General features: G+C 49.2%; 7 protein-coding genes across 7 annotated transcripts; 3 read left to right on the forward strand and 4 right to left on the reverse strand.

The window, feature by feature from the left end:
* Positions 1-448: 448 nt before the first annotated feature.
* On the forward strand, positions 449-754 carry FSUBG_3748 (uncharacterized protein; the record flags this gene model as incomplete). The annotated part of the gene is made up of 1 exon (XM_036681662.1): positions 449-754. The coding sequence occupies one exon, from the start codon at positions 449-451 to the stop codon at positions 752-754; it is 306 nt and encodes a 101-aa protein (XP_036540677.1).
* A 525-nt stretch (positions 755-1279) lies between these two features.
* Positions 1280-2152, reverse strand: FSUBG_3749 (acyl thioesterase 1; the record flags this gene model as incomplete). Its single annotated transcript, XM_036681663.1, has 1 exon — positions 1280-2152. One exon carries the CDS (start codon positions 2150-2152, stop codon positions 1280-1282), a length of 873 nt encoding a protein of 290 aa, XP_036540678.1.
* Positions 2153-2970: 818 nt separating this feature from the next.
* Positions 2971-6345, forward strand: FSUBG_3750 (nonribosomal peptide synthetase; the record flags this gene model as incomplete). Its single annotated transcript, XM_036681665.1, has 5 exons — positions 2971-3252; positions 3303-4048; positions 4094-5111; positions 5158-5844; positions 5893-6345. The coding sequence occupies 5 exons, from the start codon at positions 2971-2973 to the stop codon at positions 6343-6345; spliced, it is 3186 nt and encodes a 1061-aa protein (XP_036540679.1).
* A 149-nt stretch (positions 6346-6494) lies between these two features.
* Positions 6495-8246, reverse strand: FSUBG_3751 (major facilitator superfamily transporter; the record flags this gene model as incomplete). Its single annotated transcript, XM_036681666.1, has 1 exon — positions 6495-8246. One exon carries the CDS (start codon positions 8244-8246, stop codon positions 6495-6497), a length of 1752 nt encoding a protein of 583 aa, XP_036540680.1.
* A 699-nt stretch (positions 8247-8945) lies between these two features.
* Positions 8946-10676, reverse strand: FSUBG_3752 (major facilitator superfamily domain protein; the record flags this gene model as incomplete). Its single annotated transcript, XM_036681667.1, has 3 exons — positions 8946-10055; positions 10115-10348; positions 10404-10676. 3 exons carry the CDS (start codon positions 10674-10676, stop codon positions 8946-8948), a joined length of 1617 nt encoding a protein of 538 aa, XP_036540681.1.
* A 2988-nt stretch (positions 10677-13664) lies between these two features.
* Positions 13665-14378, reverse strand: FSUBG_3753 (PTH11-like integral membrane protein; the record flags this gene model as incomplete). Its single annotated transcript, XM_036681668.1, has 1 exon — positions 13665-14378. One exon carries the CDS (start codon positions 14376-14378, stop codon positions 13665-13667), a length of 714 nt encoding a protein of 237 aa, XP_036540682.1.
* A 1319-nt stretch (positions 14379-15697) lies between these two features.
* Positions 15698-16881, forward strand: FSUBG_3754 (fusarubin cluster-esterase; the record flags this gene model as incomplete). Its single annotated transcript, XM_036681669.1, has 2 exons — positions 15698-15946; positions 16003-16881. The coding sequence occupies 2 exons, from the start codon at positions 15698-15700 to the stop codon at positions 16879-16881; spliced, it is 1128 nt and encodes a 375-aa protein (XP_036540683.1).
* Between the last annotated feature and the right edge of the window lie 6 nt (positions 16882-16887).

A 16887-nucleotide genomic window follows, 5' to 3' on the forward strand; every position in this document is an offset into this window, starting at 1 on the left:
ATATAAATTAATAAAAAAAATAGTATATTTACTAATTATTATTTTTAAATTTATTAATTTAAGTATAAAGAACTAAAAAATTATAATAGCTAGCTATATAGGGCTATATTAGCCTTTTATGCCCGTATTAGCCTTTTGTACCTAACTAAGCTTGCTTAGTTAGCCCCCCCCGGGCTCGAGCCAACGGGTATACTAAAAGACTTGCATAGGCCAAGATTCTGCAACTCCAACAATACCTCCTCGCTCAGCTATTGACCTACGTGCGCCCCTAGGTCCTAAGGTCCTTAGTTTCTTTCCTGAGGTGCCCTAGAGAAGCTAGGAGAGCTTTGGTGCCTGGCAGCGCTATCCTAGTGAGTCGATAGTGGCAGCCGCCTGGCTATTCCTGGTGTTCAAAATCGATAGTTCCTCAACACTACACTAACTAAAAGTCGTTAAGCCCAGCTTCAATATGAAGATTGCAATTTCCCATCTCACGCCTCTTATCTGCTGGGAAGTCGCAAAAGAGAACTCGACTCTCATTTTATTCATTATTCCTTCGGGTGGCTTTTCTGTGTCTCAAAATGATCCCGCTTTGAACCATTGCATTGTCATGTTTGGCCCTGGCCCCTGTGGCTGTCTCGGCTGGCGCATGCAAGCCCAGATCCACCACCGATCTTACAACGGCCGCCTCCTCCACTCTGGAGACCGCGTCTTCCTCCGAAGCCCTACAGTCGACTGTGACCGATCTCACAACCGCGATCACTTCTACAATTGAGACGACTGCATCCTCCATTCTAGAAACAACAGAGGCATCCACCATCGAAACAACCTCCGAAGCCGCAGCCACTACTTCCAGCGCCCCATGCCCAAGCTACACCCAAATCAACCCGCCGCCCAGCGGTAAAGTCTGCGGAAAAGTAGTCACCAGGGGAACTTCTGACTCTTCGCCCCTCTACCTTACATCTCAATTATCAACGACTGGTCTCACTGGATGCGCCAAATACTGTGGAGATACCCCGGGTTGTGTTTCCTTTTATGCAGAAGATTATGTACGTGGTTCAGGTGCGCCGACTTTCAATATCTGCTTCATGTTCAAGGGATATGAGAAGGATATTCCCTTAGGCAGCGGACAAAATGGAGGGTCGGCGTACTATGAACAGGCATGCTTTGCTTGTGTTCGTGATGATGCGCCTCAGCCGCCTATCCCTAGTTAAGAGATGAGGTTAAAGATTTGGAAATACTAGACCCAAGACCTATAATGTAATAAATAGAAGATAGTAGCAATATTTCTCATCTTAAATTAATACATGAATCTATCATTGAACGATTTTTTCACGTGCGTCACCAAGAAAGTGAACAGATCGTCAACTTCTTCTGGGGCTTTGAACCAATGTCCCTCTAATTCTGCTCCCTGATATTCTCTCCACTCAACCGTGAATCCAGCCTGGATAATGACATCTCGCGCCTTTCTTCCCAGTTCAACATCGACATACGCATCATCGGTCCCATGACCAAGAAAGACAGCCGTTGATGGGAGCCTGTCTCGAGATTGAGGAAGTGAGACCTTTGACTGAGCCAGCATCCCAGCGACAAACTCAGTTCCTACATCCGCAGGTGAGTTTGGTTCATGTGACATACATCTCTCGATGGAGGAAGCAAAGGGAAGCCAAGTGTTTGTAGCGAAGAAGGCACCGAGTGGTCTCTCAATGGAGTCCTGACAAAGCAATGTCCATATTCCCACTGCTGCACCTTGGCTAATTCCTCCCAAAACCACCCTTGATGCATCTCCGCCAAGTCTTTCGATCTCCTGGTCCAATATCGTCTTGACGTAGTTGACTGATTCCTTGATGCCCGGCATCTGAAGGTCTTGTCGCGCTGTGATGTCCGTCAAAGAATGGGCCTCAAACCACGCGGGCATGTCCTCTTGGAAAGCCGTACTCCATAGCTCACGCGAGGAAGGAAATACCCATCGCCAACTGGGCAATCTTTGAGGGAGGCTGGATTGATCTGATAGCAAAGTCTCTTCGAAGAGCTCTTGTGCAAACTCTTCGCCGTTGCTCCCCCGACCGTGGAGGAGGATTGCTGTGTGTGTATGTGACTCAACTGGCTCAACTATATGGATAGGGCCAAGTGCCTCACTTTGGCTTTCAGTCGTGTCGGCTTCGTCACTCATTATGGGGATGATGTTGAGGGGAAAATGCAATTCTGTAAGCAATCAGTGGGGACAGCCAATGACTGGTTACAGCCTCTGAACCTCGAACAACAGCCAAGAGCGAAATAACAAAGGCAGCCATAACAAAGAATTCTTCCAATGTAAATGTATTATCTACAAGGACCATTTCATATATACTTAGCTCATGCAGCTGTAAAGTCGTTATTGCTTCCACAACAAGCAAGTCCACTTTATGATCCAACACTACGGAGTATCTTGCTTGGCTAACCTACACCACGAAGGAAGCAAGAGCAGGAACCCCGATTGTTCAAGAGAACTAATCTATATGTGTATAACAAATATGAAATAAGCTGAATCTCTGACAAGGAATTTGAGAACGGATATCTCTACGCTTTGTTACGATTTTGATATACTGATGAACACTCAAAGTTACCCTATGAAACATGACTTGACTCGGATAAGCGCCGTCCCACGGCATTTCACTAGGCATACCACATCGGAACCATTGTTATTTGGCATTTGCCGATCTTGAATTGCGTTGGTGTATGTCGTGCAGTATCGCCCCAAGAAAGTGGTCGCAGCCGTTACCGAAGCCTCAGATCAAGATGAATCTGACGGAAATGCCAAATCGGATTCTGTCAGAGCCCCCCCCCGCAGTGGCGGTTCTCGTTTCCGGGCGACAATTTGGCGGGGTATTTATCCGTCAGTGAGGGGATTTCGCTTTTCCGTCTCTTGGTTCAATGTCATTGACGAATGTGGAGATCCGGATATCCGTTTTCTCAATTCTATATTATATAGCTTCTATTCAATAATTCAACATGAATGGATTCTCTGAGTACGCAAACACTTTCGAAACCATGACTATCAGACACGACTCAAATGCCGTTGAGGCTCACAAGCCTGTTGTGCAGCCCTCGCAGGCGAAGCTGTTCACCCTAGATGAGATGATCAAGCGTCGCGCCATGGAATTGGGAGATACCATCTTGATGGGTGCGCCGGAGACGGGTGTTGATGATTTCAAGGAGCACAGTGCTGTGGATATTGATAGATATGCTGATACGGCTGTTGCGAGACTCCAGAGCTTGGGCCTGGAGCCTGTGGTATGTTCACTTCGGCGAGGTCTATATCAAGGACGAAACTAACTGTACAGGATCCAACTCTTGATAAAGCACCAGTTGTTGGCATGCTGGGCCAATCAGGCATTCACGTCGTGATACAAATCATTGCACTCAACAGATTAGGATACTCTTCGTTTCTCATCTCAACAAGACTTGCAAGTCCAGCCATCACCCAGCTTCTCACTCTGGCAGACTGCAATGTCATTCTCACAACACCACCTTTTCACCCTGTTCTAAAGCAAGTTCAGGAAAACCGACAACTCGAAATTCTTCCACTTCTCCAAAGCGCAGACATCTTCCATCACAACGCACCAAGATTCGTTAGAGATTACAGCCCCGAAGCTGAATCTCGCAAGGTCGCTGTTATTATTCACTCTTCCGGCTCAACAGGTCTCCCTAAGCCAATCTATCTCACCAACTCAAGCTGCATCGGAGCTTTTGCAGTCCACATGAACATGCGAGCATTCCTCACATCGCCATTCTTTCACAGCCATGGTTTCTACGAGGTGTTTCGATCGATTTACTCCGGCAAACCTATCTACTTCACAAACTACGGGTTGCCCTTGACGAGAGAGACCGTCATGGCGCAGCTTAAGGCTACAAAGCCTGAGATCTTCCATTGCGTTCCTTACGTTATCAAGTTGCTTGCTGAGAGCGAGGAGGGTATTCAGATGCTGGCTGATATGAAGCTTGTGCTTTATGCGGGAAGTGGATGTCCTGATGATCTGGGCGATCGATTAGTTGAGCGTGGCGTTAATCTCTGCGGAAATTACGGAGCGTGAGTATCTCTGCCGCTTCACTGGAACCAGCTAACAAGTTTTAGCACCGAGACTGGAAGACTGGCTACCTCAGCTCGTCCTGAAGGTGACAAGGCATGGAATTACATCCGTGTCCTCCCCCCAGCAGAACCTTACACCATCTTTGACGAGGTTGCCCCTGGCTTATTCGAATGCGTAGCTTTAGATGGTCTCCCATCAAAGAGCACTACCAACTCAGATAACCCACCTGGATCATTCCGTACTCGAGATCTCTTCACACAACATCCTTCAAGGCCTAACCTCTGGAAATTTGCTTGTCGTCTCGATGACCGCTTCACTCTCATCAATGGCGAAAAGGTCCTTCCCATTCCCATTGAAGGTCGAATTCGGCAAGAGGAAATCGTCAAGGAAGCCATTGTCTTTGGGGATGGAAGGACATATCCTGGTATTCTGATCGTCAAGGCTGATCGGGTTGCTGACATGCCCGATGATGAGTTCCTCGATGCCATTTGGCCATCCGTTGAAGATGCCAACTCCCGGGCAGAGTCTTTCTCAAGAATTCCCAAAGAGCTGGTCGTCATCGTACCAGCTGAGTCTCCATACCCGCGTACGGATAAGGGTACTTTCATCAGAGTTCCTACATATCGCCAGTTTGAGAAAGAGATCGAGGCTGCTTACAACAGATACGAGGGCCAAGGCGATGAAGCCGGCTCGCTCACGCTCGAGGGTTCAGAGCTAGAAGATTATCTTGTCCAACAATTGAAGAGCAAGTGCGGTGCCGATCTTGAGTCTTCTGAAGCAGATTTCTTTGCCTCAGGTGTTGATAGTCTTCAATGTATTCAGATGTGGAGTCTCATCAAGCGAGAGATCGATCTCGGTGGGAGACAATCGGAGCTGGGGCAGAATGTTTTGTACGAGACTGGCAATGTCAAGTTGCTTGCCCGCCAAATCGAGAGGCTGAGAAGTGGTGCGAGTGATGAGACGCAGGATCAGCTGAAGATCATGGAAGATTTGATCGAGAAGTACTCTACCTTTGAGCGTCATGTACCTGGATCTACCCCTCAACCAGAGAAGGAGCTTGTGGTAAGTTCTACACTTGAAGTTAGCGATATTGAAGCTAATGGCCTAGTTACTCACTGGTGTAACCGGTGCTCTTGGAGCCCACGCCCTTGCTCAACTTACAGCTCGGCCCAACGTTGGAGCAGTCTGGGCTTTGGTCCGAGCAGCCAGCGATACCGCCGCCACCGAAAGACTCTACAGCTCCCTCCAAGCTCGCGGTCTATCCCTCAACGAAGAACAACGCAGCAAAGTCCTCGCTCTACCCTGCGATCTCAGCCGTCCGGACCTCGGCCTCAGCGAATCTCACATCTCTGAGCTCCGCACCAAACTCACAACCATAATCCACAGCGCATGGGCAGTTAACTTCAACATCTCCGTACAATCCTTCGAAGACCAACACATCAAAGCCGTGCACAATCTAATCCAGCTAAGTCTCTCCGTACAGACACCCAAGCCAGCACGATTCTTCTTCTGCTCCTCTGTTTCATCGGCGGGAGGATCACCGCGCCCTGGAAAGGTTCTTGAAGCACAGGTTCCTTCGCCTGCACATGCTCAGCACACTGGCTATGCGAGGTCGAAGTATGTTGCTGAGCATATTACTGGTAATGCTTGTAAGAGCGCTGGTGCGGTAGCGAGAGTTTTGAGATTGGGACAGTTGGTTGGTGATACCAAGGTTGGAGAGTGGAATACGACTGAGGGAATTCCTTTGATGATCCAGACGGCGGTTACGCTTGGTGCCTTGCCATCTTTGAACGAGGTACGTCTCACACATTACTAGTTGAAATGCGAATACTGACATGAACAGGAAATGACATGGCTACCTGTTGATCTGGCCGCTTCAACGATCCTCGACCTCGCCAACCTCGGCGCATCATCACCGTCAGACCGCTCTTCCGACCCCGATCTCGTCTATCACATCCTCAACCCCGTGCGCTTTCACTGGGCAAACGACATGCTTCCCTCCATGACAAAAGCCGGCTTCAAGTTCGAGACCCTCCCTACAGACCAATGGATGGACCGTCTTCGCAACTCAGAGCGCGACCCTGCCAAGAACCCTCCTATCAAGCTACTAGATTGGTTTGAGGGTAAGTATGGTAATAAGGCTGCTTCATCAGCGGAGAAAGGACCATTGGATTACCTGACGGATAAATCGAGGGAGGACAGTGAGACGCTGAGAAATGTGCCACATGTCACGGATGTGGAGTATGTTAAGATGATGCTTGGAAGGTTGCAGGCACGCTGGGCAGAGAAAATTTGAATTCAGCGTTAAAGTTCGTTTGATCGTTAAATACAATGCAAGTTCATGCTTCTAAAAGTGTTCTTTCTAAGTTCTAAAATTCAAGTGCGTGAGTGATTTGATCCGTCGCTGTAAAAGTGTATGCATCCTACTCTATCAACTTTGGTCCTTCAGTCTTCATGGTTTTCCTCGTCCTCCGTCTGAACCTGCTGCTCCGACAACCTCGGGTTTCGGAGGGCAAGTGCAAATATGATCATGGGTATGCAAACGAAGATTCCCGCGATGCAGAGAAGTCTCTGTACGGAACTGTAGCTGCTGATAATCGCTTCTCGGATGGCCGTTCCAACAGGATAGTCCGGTATCACGGCAAATGGCGAGTTATAGATTCTCTTGGCCAGATTATCGTCCGTTTGGAAGTCAAGGTTATGCTCCAGGGCTTTGTAGAGGGTTTGCGTCCAGATAGCGCCTGAGAGACATGTACCTAGGGCGCTGCCGACATTGTAGAAAGAGAGGTAAAGTCCTGTGAGGATAGCAACGTGTTCTCGGGTTGCCGAGGCTTGGATAGATGCCTGAGTTGGATAAGCGAAGAAGCCGCCCGCTACTCCGAGAAGAATCTGCGCCGCGATGATGCCGTCTTGAGACGATGCCGAAGCTCCACCAGGGTATAAAATCAAAACACCAAATGCGACCATGAAAAGCAGTGTGCCTCCAACAATGATGAACTTGAGTCGACGGATCTTAAAAATGACTAGACCAGCTAGAACTCCAGTAATGACTCCGAAGAAAGAGAAGAAAGAAATGATGCGAGTTGCGTTTTCGATAGAAAAGTCAAAGGCGACAATAAGAATCGTGTAGAGGTAGTTTCCTTGCGTACACCATGCTAGGTTAAGAAGACTTCGAACTGCCAGGGCGGACCAGACACCTCTGTCACGGAGCAGATGGAATGGGACAAGAGGATGACGAGCACCGTGTTGTTCCCAAGTGATGAAAGCAATCATGAAACAGAAACCGAGGACCAGAGGGAGGATTATGTACCAGCTGCGCCAATGACTAGCGGTTCCACCAGCGACGGTCAAAGGGGCTAGAATGAGCGAGAAGGCGAGGACAAGAAGCACTAGGCCGATAATATCAAGTTGGTGAAAGAGATCTGCTCTGCCTTTCTTGGTCTTGAGGGAAACCAGGACAATCTCATCGCTCTCCTTTCCGCTTTCAGATTCCCATGTTTTCCTCTCAAGGAAGTAAAGACAGGATAGGAGAGGCAGTGAGGAAATGGGGTAGATGATAGCCCACATTCCAAGACCCCATCTCCAAGTCGTCGTGCTCAATACCGCTGAAGTGATGTTGCCGCTGATCCACGTGTTGATCAAGAATGGTATCGCTGGTAGATAGCTGAAAAAGACGCGCGCTCGCATGGATGAAAAGTCGGCAATAAGGACTTCTAAAAGCAGGACGATGCATGTGTATCCCGTTTGGTAAATAACCGATCCCGTGCAGAAAACCTCGACTGACGGCGCAGTTGACTCGATCGCGATTCCGAGGGTATATAGAACAGTTGAAATGGCAATGACTTCGAACCTGCCAAAGACATCTGCCACCTTGGCCGCCGTAGGTTGAACCGCGACCGCGATAACATTGCGCAAGACATTAATCGTAGAGAGATACGAATGCAGATCAAAACTCGACGTTGCATATGACTGATACGCCAAACGAACCTGACTCTCTAAACCATACGCATACCCAACGAGGAAAATACCCGTAAAGAGCCAGATCCGATGCGCGCGGGTGAGGTTTTTGGACACCACGGCCATGCGCGCCACGCCCGCCGAGAGCCTCTTGGGATTAGCAGGCCTCGCGGCATTTTGCGATACGTCGCTTGAGCTTGGTTCTGGAGCGACCAGAAGCGGCGCTGTTTCTGAGGACATTTTGGGGTTGGCGATGAGGGGGGGAGAGTAAAGAATTTTGAAACAAAGCTGCAGGTTCAGGCAGCGAAGGCAAGTCAAGGGGCAGAGGGAAAAGATCTGAGTCATCTGATTTGATTACGAGTGCATGGGGGGTGACTTGACCTTGTGACAACGCATGACAAAGCCATCTGATAAGATTTCATGTCCAATAGCGGCGGATCTAACCGTGGTCCAAGTGGGGACTTGACGCCATTATCACGAATTTGATGCCTGAGGTTGAAGATCATCAAAAGAGTATTGCCAACGGATGCTGGAAACTATGTGGATATCAACATTGCATACGACTCTACCTTAAGCGCTATCAGGTATCACCAAGCTTAGGACGATTGCGTTGTTGCTGATCTGTTGTGCCCTCTGTCAGATTTTGCTGATGTCACCCAAGCTTATGTCGGGTTGGATTGGAGCTTATCAGATCATGCAGGGCAAAACTCAATCCAGGTACCGAAGTAACGGTATTTGCACCAGTGTAAAGCTTACTTGGGGCCGGTGACAATTAATAGAGGCATATGGACGCATCTTTCCTTCTTTCACGGTCGAATAATGCGACTTTTACCGGAAGCATGTAGGGTATGCAAAACTTGTGACAATTTCATCCACTTAATCCAACCTCAAAGACTGAATGGCTAACTAGGTCTGACCACGATATCAAGCAAAAGAAACTTAACAAGTGCCGAAAAGGGACATCTTCTCCATTGCCCGACGAACCCGCCCGTTGAGAAAGTACAACGGAACAGCGAGAGACCCCAATGCAAAAAGGATACCTCCGAATAAAACATACGTATCCCTGATTCCCACTGCGCTGATCCATGAATTGAAAGAATGGCTGTACCCAAAAGAAATGACATTTCTTCCTCCACAAGTCAGCACGATCGCAGGCCCCGACATATGAGGCAGCAATTCTCCAAGCCAAACTCCCGTCACAGCCGAGATAGCACAGAAGCCAAAGTAGAACAAAGCAAAAGCAGCGTGCATGCCTACCCAACTATAACGCGCTGGGTCTGCAGCCACAACACCGTAGATGATGATACCAAGAAAGCAAAAAATAGCTGGAAGAATGAAGTTGGGAAGCACATGTTCAGGCTCTCGAACGCCGCCATTTCTCTTGGTCAAGTAGCGACTGATTGGCTCCGCTAACTCTCCATAGCCCAGACCAAACAGTGCCCCGATGGCTGCTCCAATTTGCACTGTTCCAACTGTTTCTGGGGAGAAATTCCAAGGTGGCATTTCAAGGCGCTGTGCATAGGTCAAACTGAGGACAACAAGACCACCAAATACCATGCTGTTGAAGAGGAGGACCCAAAGAGTACCTGGCACAAGGATACAAAGAAACATGTCTTTGTATGCGCCAAAGAACCGGGCAACAGGCGATGGTTGGACTGTGAAAAGCGCGAACTGACGCTTATACGAGAGTTCTGTGGGATTCTCTGACTGAGCATCGTCAATGTCGAAGCCAGCGTCGCGGGCGGCTTGCGGCGAAGCAAAGGTTCGATGAGTACCATAGGCGTCCGTTGCGTGAATTCTTCCGCTAAGCTCTACAGCGCGACGGTTGAAAAGAGTCTCGGGGACACAAAAGATGATGAGTGTCATGGCAAATACTGCAAAGGCTAACCAGAACCAATAGTTAAGCCTCCAATTGCCGCTTGCGTTCTCGAAGATAAAAGGGATGGGAACCAGTAGTATAGACGATCCGATGGCGGTTAATGCCCAGTAGGCAATGAGCCGGGCGCTTCGCTTATAGAGGAATGACATGTCGAGGACTATAATCGGTAGCTACCAGTTTTTAGCGTCAGAGAGTATTTGCGAGGGTCAACAGAAGAAGGGAGACATACCAGACAGTCTGAGATACCTGCAGTGAGTCCCTGTAAACAGCGCGCTCCAAGATGAGACTCAAAAGACTGGGACTTGGCAGCCCAGATGATAGATGCCACAAAGATAACGTTGCTCAGAATGAAGGCGAAACGACGACCGAGTGCCATGGACAAGGGAACGAAGAAGAAGTTTCCCAAGCCCATACAGAGAGAATGATAGCTAGCAAGGTCTGCAATACGGTCAGGGTGGAATGTCTAGAGCCCAGTCCATTTGTCAGACATCACTAAGACATTGTAGACTTGGACTTACACCACGCGTCTCCTTCATATATTCAGCAATGAGATTCCCCAAAAAGAGCGGAGTAGACTGAATAACACCGAAACCAGCGATCCCATACATGCAGACGGCTAAGAGAACGAGACGCTGTCGCCAGATCCCAAAGTTGAGAGGATCGTTTGGGTCGCATGATGGAACCGGTAGATTTCGCACATTTCCATCATCGTCGTATAGAAGGACACCGGCACTGATGCTGACAGCATCCTCAACGTTCATGGCCTTGCCGTGACTATCGTCTTTTTCCATGTTGCGCAGTGGAAGAAGACACAGGAATTAACGTGGATGGAAATGAAACAGACCAAATGGTCTGCGAAAGCTGAATTATGGCCGGTTTGAGATAATAGAAGGAGTATCGAGAAAACAAGAGAGGATGCATCGTAATTTAAGCCCCAAGACTCGATGGACGGATCGCAAGGGGTCTCAGGATAGTCTGGGGCCCCGTGAGACTCTAATTAGCACTCCAGGTTTTACCCCGCGGTCTTGACCAGCAGATTTGCTTTCTGTTGACAGCGAAACAGCGTTCGGGCCGAACTGGAATGTGCGGTAGACATCAAGTTAGCTAGCTCAACTTGCCAGCAAGCCCGATGTTCGGCCCGAAAATCATCAACAATCCCTCTTGCCTCAATTTATTCTGGCTCGTGAGCTACGATCTGGAGATGAATTAACGTCAGATTGCCGTGGCCTCATTAGCCGAGGTCTTCCAGTTTGGTTCGTCTCATGTTGACTTTGATAATGGAGGGATCGACGGGAAGAGCGTCTATCCCAATTGGCTCACGGTAGCATCAAGCCAGCAATCTGCAAGCCTCGGATTATATCAAGGTCATACTAGGGGCTTATTTTCTACGTCTAGGATGAATAGATCGATCCTTTGTGTAAGAATCCCTCTCACAACAGGTAGTAATAGTTCCTGTAACAACTGTTTTTCCAAGAAAACTCCCATGCTTGGTAACATATTAATCCATCCCGATTGAGCCTTTGTCAAATGTAAAGGCCGTCTATAGTATACTTAAAACAAGTAAACGACTGGACAAGAAAGACAACCGATCTTAGTGCGGACAGTTCTACTTTTCCGCTTCGTATTATGTGGTATTCAAACTTCAAGCTGCGAACAGTAAACGAAAATGCTAGCTTTAATAAGAAGCTAACTATCCTGAGTATCGTGAGACTCTGGCAATCAGAGTCCGGAAACGGCTGTCTGATGCTATTGATAGATGCGACAATGTTCGATAATAAGCCACCAAATGTTGCCACTCCAGCCATCTACGAATAATCTAATGTTCTGCAGTATGTAAAAGTGGTTACAAATGAGGCTCAGAGGCGACTGTAATACTTTGCAGGAATGTCAAGGTTGATACGTCAAGAATACCAAAGCTGCAAGCCCGTAACCTTGACAGCGTATCTAAAAACAATCCGTCACTCGTATAAGGCGCGTGCTGTAAGCATTGGCTCCCAGATCTACCGAATCAAAATAACACAGCAGAGCCTGAGGCCGGAGAAATTCACTGTTTTGTGAGGGTTCTCTAACCAGTTCAGGGCAGCTGAAAAGCAGGCTGGGGATTGAGGTGAGACAGGTGGAGGCAGTGCATTTTCAGCTTTATCTATAAAACAGCTGACTTTGGCTGTCCTGATCCACAGACCACGATAATTACATGATTTCATCATCCTCTTATCCACGCAGTCGATACTGCAGGGTAAGAAGTGTCAAGCTGTCACCTATCTGAAACCACCGCAGCGCCCTCATCCCATCGATAAGACAAAGCCCTTGAAGCGTGCCACATATAACCGTTGATATCGACTAGGTATATGTTCGTATCTATGCGGAGGTCACTAACGACGGCGTGGCGTCAGGTCAGTCTACGGTACGGAGGCAGAGGCAAGGTCCCCGAGGGTTGAAGCCCCGGTAGCCGACTTACGCGCGCTGGTCTTGCTGGGAGCAGTTTGGCGACAGAGAATAGAATTTACCGGCATGCGCCACTCTCCCGATGCCGAGACAAAGTCTAAACCGTTTCGGCGACTAGATCAGGTCCCCGGTTTTCATTGAGCAATGGCTCCCCGGGTCGGGGATTACATACCCAGGTACAAACCAGACATATTGGCACTGCAGACTGCATTACAGTCCCTAAGGATAGATAGAAGCCCACGCCAACTTGAAATTTGAGAATAGATAATAATGTGAGATGTCAGAACTTCGGCACCCTGATGTTACTTTTTTGGTTCCAGAACATGTTAGGCGACTTTCGGCCAGCGGGATTGAATCCGCTCCGGCTACAACAGCGAAATAACCGTACGCTCGAGTTAAACCCAAATTGCAGAGGGGTCAGACCCATCAGTGGCCCAAGTACAAATCCCGGCAGTGCAGGTCCACATGGCGGCGTTGGGCTGAAAACGCTTCTGCTTGATGGGGTGTAGCGTTCAGTGTAAGGTTATTGCTTGGAACATCGAACGATTTCATCATAATCTCTGTGTTATCAGCAGGGACTCAATGCTTCGTAAAATAGAAAGGGGACGACAGCACGGCAGATGCCATGAATACGTAATCCCGGGGACACGGTACGGGAAACGAGCTGCATTTGGGTGGCCGCCACGGACCTGCATGCATCTTAGTGATCCTTGATAATAAATCCCTGACACCCAGAGTTCTGGGTTCGTCTCGCTGTTCTGTGCCTCCCAGCGACAGAAGCCCAGGATTGCTATCCAGGTTCTCGGGATTCCCAACGTAAGAAGTGCTCGCGCGATTTAGTTAGAGTTCAGGACACAAACAATTGACAAGCAAAGCAAAGACCATGTCTCTCGCACGAGCACAGTGGCATTGAGAGCGGGAAGTGGGCAGATGGAAATGTAACCTCGCCAATCGAATTGGGATGAATTGTCACAGTACGGAAGCACTTCACAGGGGAAATGGTACGGTCCGTACGGAGTACACACAAATTCCCGCTACCTTTTCCGACGGGTCCGCTGACGAAGCAGCGTTAGGCGAACCGGTTCTTGGTGTGAGGCTTGAGCGCTGATCAGGCCTGTTTTCTGGAAGGTGAACTACTCTTGGCTTTGTCGATCCTTGTCGTGCAAGTTAGGGTGATCCTTCGATCGGGTCAACGGGCCCCCGAATGGAAATTGGATGCGCGCAATTGATCGCCCGCGACAGAGCTTGGCTTTCACACAAGAGCACTAGAAAATATGTAGATTATTGTGGAGGAAGATACGGATAATCGAACATATTATTACAACGCAGATAGGTTATTTTTGATCCCGTAGAATGCTCAGTTGACTAGAATTCGACGCAACCTCTGTCTCGTCCGTCCGTGAACCCGTGCCCTTTGAATTCTTCCGAGAGTCGATGTATTCCGTGACAGTAATCTCTTGAGTTCGTAGAATACCTTCCGAAGGCTGACGACTGTGATGCACAGTACCGAGAGCGAATGTTTCTGTCGTAGGATCGTCTCCGAGTGTATCAGTTACTCTCGTATTTTTCCTAGTCCTCATCCCAGTTCCGTTGGATTGCGAATGCGAGTAGACATATCCAGTGCCCTGCTTCTTCTTATTCCAGAATCCATACAACGTCGGTGCATTGACGACGATTGTCGCGGTGAGAAGCTCGGTGCTAGCCCACGTTGTGCGATTGACCTGGCTGTCTTTGTTCATGGCGTTGATCGGCAATCGGATGACGGTGATGGCGACGATGAAGATGCCGAGGGTGAATAGTACATAAAGCTTGAGTTTGCGCCTCCAGGATGTCTTGAGCGAGAAGAATAGCGGGACCGGGACGGCGAGAAGCATCACGTCGGTGACGATGTTGAGAACTCCGACGACGATGAGTTGCAGTTGGGCCTTGGAGCAGGATCCAGGATTGGGAACGACCTGCCAGTACAAATGAAAGGGCACGCACTCGCTGAAAGTCGTGACTTGGACAGCGACGTAAGTGCCGAAGAAAACAAGAAGAAAAGAATACATAATCGGCTTCTGATATCGCAAGTTGAGGAGTAATCGTCGGTAGACATCGAGAAGCACGAGCTTCTGCAACCAAAGGCTGAATAAAAACCGTCAGCACGACTCCCCTTCGAGTCAGTCAGTGAATAAGAAAGACCAACAATGAATTGTAAAAGACTCGATTGGTGATGGCGAATTTACTGCCAATCTCTCGCCGATAAATAATCTCATCCGTAAAAACCATCTTCTCTCGAAGACTCGGTTTAATATTATTCGTCCCCCAAGTAAGAACAACATGAATGAGCGCCAGCCTCACAGCACAGCACAAGATGGCGCCCATGGTGAGGTAATCGCCGAGCACAAACTTCTGCTTGGCGACTTTTCTCCATATCAGCCGCACCCCCATGATCAGGAGTGACAAGCAACTGAAGAACCAGTGGATGAACAGCGTGGGATCCTCCATCGTGTCGATGCTACTGTACACAGGGAAAAAGGAAAAAGAAGCAGCAAGGGAGATTTTCGCAGCGGGGGATGGGGATGGGGATGGGGATGGGGATGGGCGCAGATCACATATCTTTTTATTGTTACTGTGAATTGTCCTTTGATGAAACGCTTCCTGTTACCTGCTTTGCTTCTTTTCAGCGTTCCGCCACTTGAATCCGAGCGGGAACGTTCCCCGTTAATTACGCTTGTTTTTTGGGTGCTATGTTGAGGTGAGTTTACTGACGATATGCTTCTGGACTTGTCAGTTTTAGTGCCTAGCTTGGTTTCTTTGTGGCGTTAGGTTGATTCTTTCATTTTGGGCAATACCAGCGCTAGAACGGGCCGTTTTCCTTCAACGGGGAGAATTAAACTGTTCGTCTACGCTAGCTACGGAATGACATTGCGAGCCGAAGTATTAATAATTTGTTTATTAATGAACATTGTGGACGATGTCAACTGATGCCTTTAGCATATCGCTTGATACCGTCAATCGGGCAATGGGGCCGTTCGTCCCTCATGCGCCATTTTCTTGTTGCAAGGATATCACGCGGGTTCCTGGGATGCGGCGGATGATACGAGCTGCACCTTAGCTACAGCGCCGTAGCAGGGGCCTAAAGTTCTAGAGTTCAGTCTGTCGCATCCGAAATGGAAAACGAGGATGACGATCCTGTCTAGTGTAGCTCACTAGCCGGGAGGCCTTGAACAACCTCAATTCCGCAGTGCAAACCCCCTGCATGATGCAGTATCCGTATATCTGTGACTGTTTCTTTCGTTCTTTTCTTTTTTGTTCTCCTGCATCCGCGCTGCATCTCCTTCCCCATCCATCCAACCATCCATCTTTCTCATCTCATCTGCCCACCATGCGTTTCACCTCCCTCCTAGTCGCTGCTACCGCGACATTCACACAATGTCTCGCTGCAAGCTACGGCAGCCAGGGTGAAGTTCCTGCTATTCGCACGTACTTCATGGTCGGTGGAGGTTATGTTGATGATGGTGCAGGCGGAGAGATCTTCCGTGATCAGATGTACGTCGAGAGACTGGTCCCTACCAAGGGACCTTACAAGTCTACGCCTCTCGTATTCATCCACGGACAGGCCCAGACAGGAACCGTAAGTCTCCCCTTCGTCGATGTGACGAAACAGCCCCGGCTGACACACAGACATAGAACTTCCTAAACAAGCCTGACGGAGGCCGTGGTTGGGCGAGCCAGTTCATCAACCAGGGCTACGAAGTTTATATCGTCGATCAGACCTTCCGAGGACGATCGGCATGGGCGCCGCTCGCCGGTGCTACCAAGCCCTCCACGTACTCGGCAGAGATCATCGAGCAGCGCTTCACTGCCGTGCAGGACTTCAACCTGTGGCCCCAAGCTGAGAAGCACACCCAGTGGCCTGGTACCGGCAAGCGAGGAGACCCTGTCTTTGACACCTTCTATGCTTCCAACGTCCAGTTCATCAACAATGCCACCTACCAACAGGAGACCGTCCAGGCTGCTGGTGCTGCCCTTCTTGACAAGATTGGCAAGCCTGTTATCCTCCTTGGTCACAGCCAAGGTGGTATGATGCCCATTCTAGTCGCTGATGCCCGCCCCAAGCTCACCAAGGGCTTGATCCTTCTTGAGCCCTCTGGTCCTCCCTTCCGAGACGCCGTCTTCAGCACCAAAGCTTCTCGCGCCTACGGTCTGACTGACATCCCCCTCGTCTACAGCCCTGCCGTCACCGACCCCTCCACCGATCTCGTCCAAGAGGTCCAGCCCAGCCGTGGTGAGGACTTTGTCGAGTGTATCCTCCAAGCTAAGAAGCCCGCCCCTCGCCGTCTCGTCAACCTTGCCAAGAAGCCTATCCTCCTCCTCACCTCTGAGGCTTCTTATCACATGCCCTATGACTACTGCATTGCTCGCTACCTGAAGCAAGCTGGTTGCTCCAAGACAAAGCACATTGAGCTTGGTGAGGTTGGCATCCATGGTAATGGACACATGATGTTCATGGAGAAGAACAGTGATCAGATCCAGGCTCTTGTTGAGCGCTGGGTGCGATCAACATAATTTGGC

Source organism: Fusarium subglutinans (assembly GCF_013396075.1).
Source record: "Fusarium subglutinans strain NRRL 66333 chromosome Unknown NRRL66333_c0000032, whole genome shotgun sequence".
Classification (NCBI taxonomy): domain Eukaryota; kingdom Fungi; phylum Ascomycota; class Sordariomycetes; order Hypocreales; family Nectriaceae; genus Fusarium; species Fusarium subglutinans.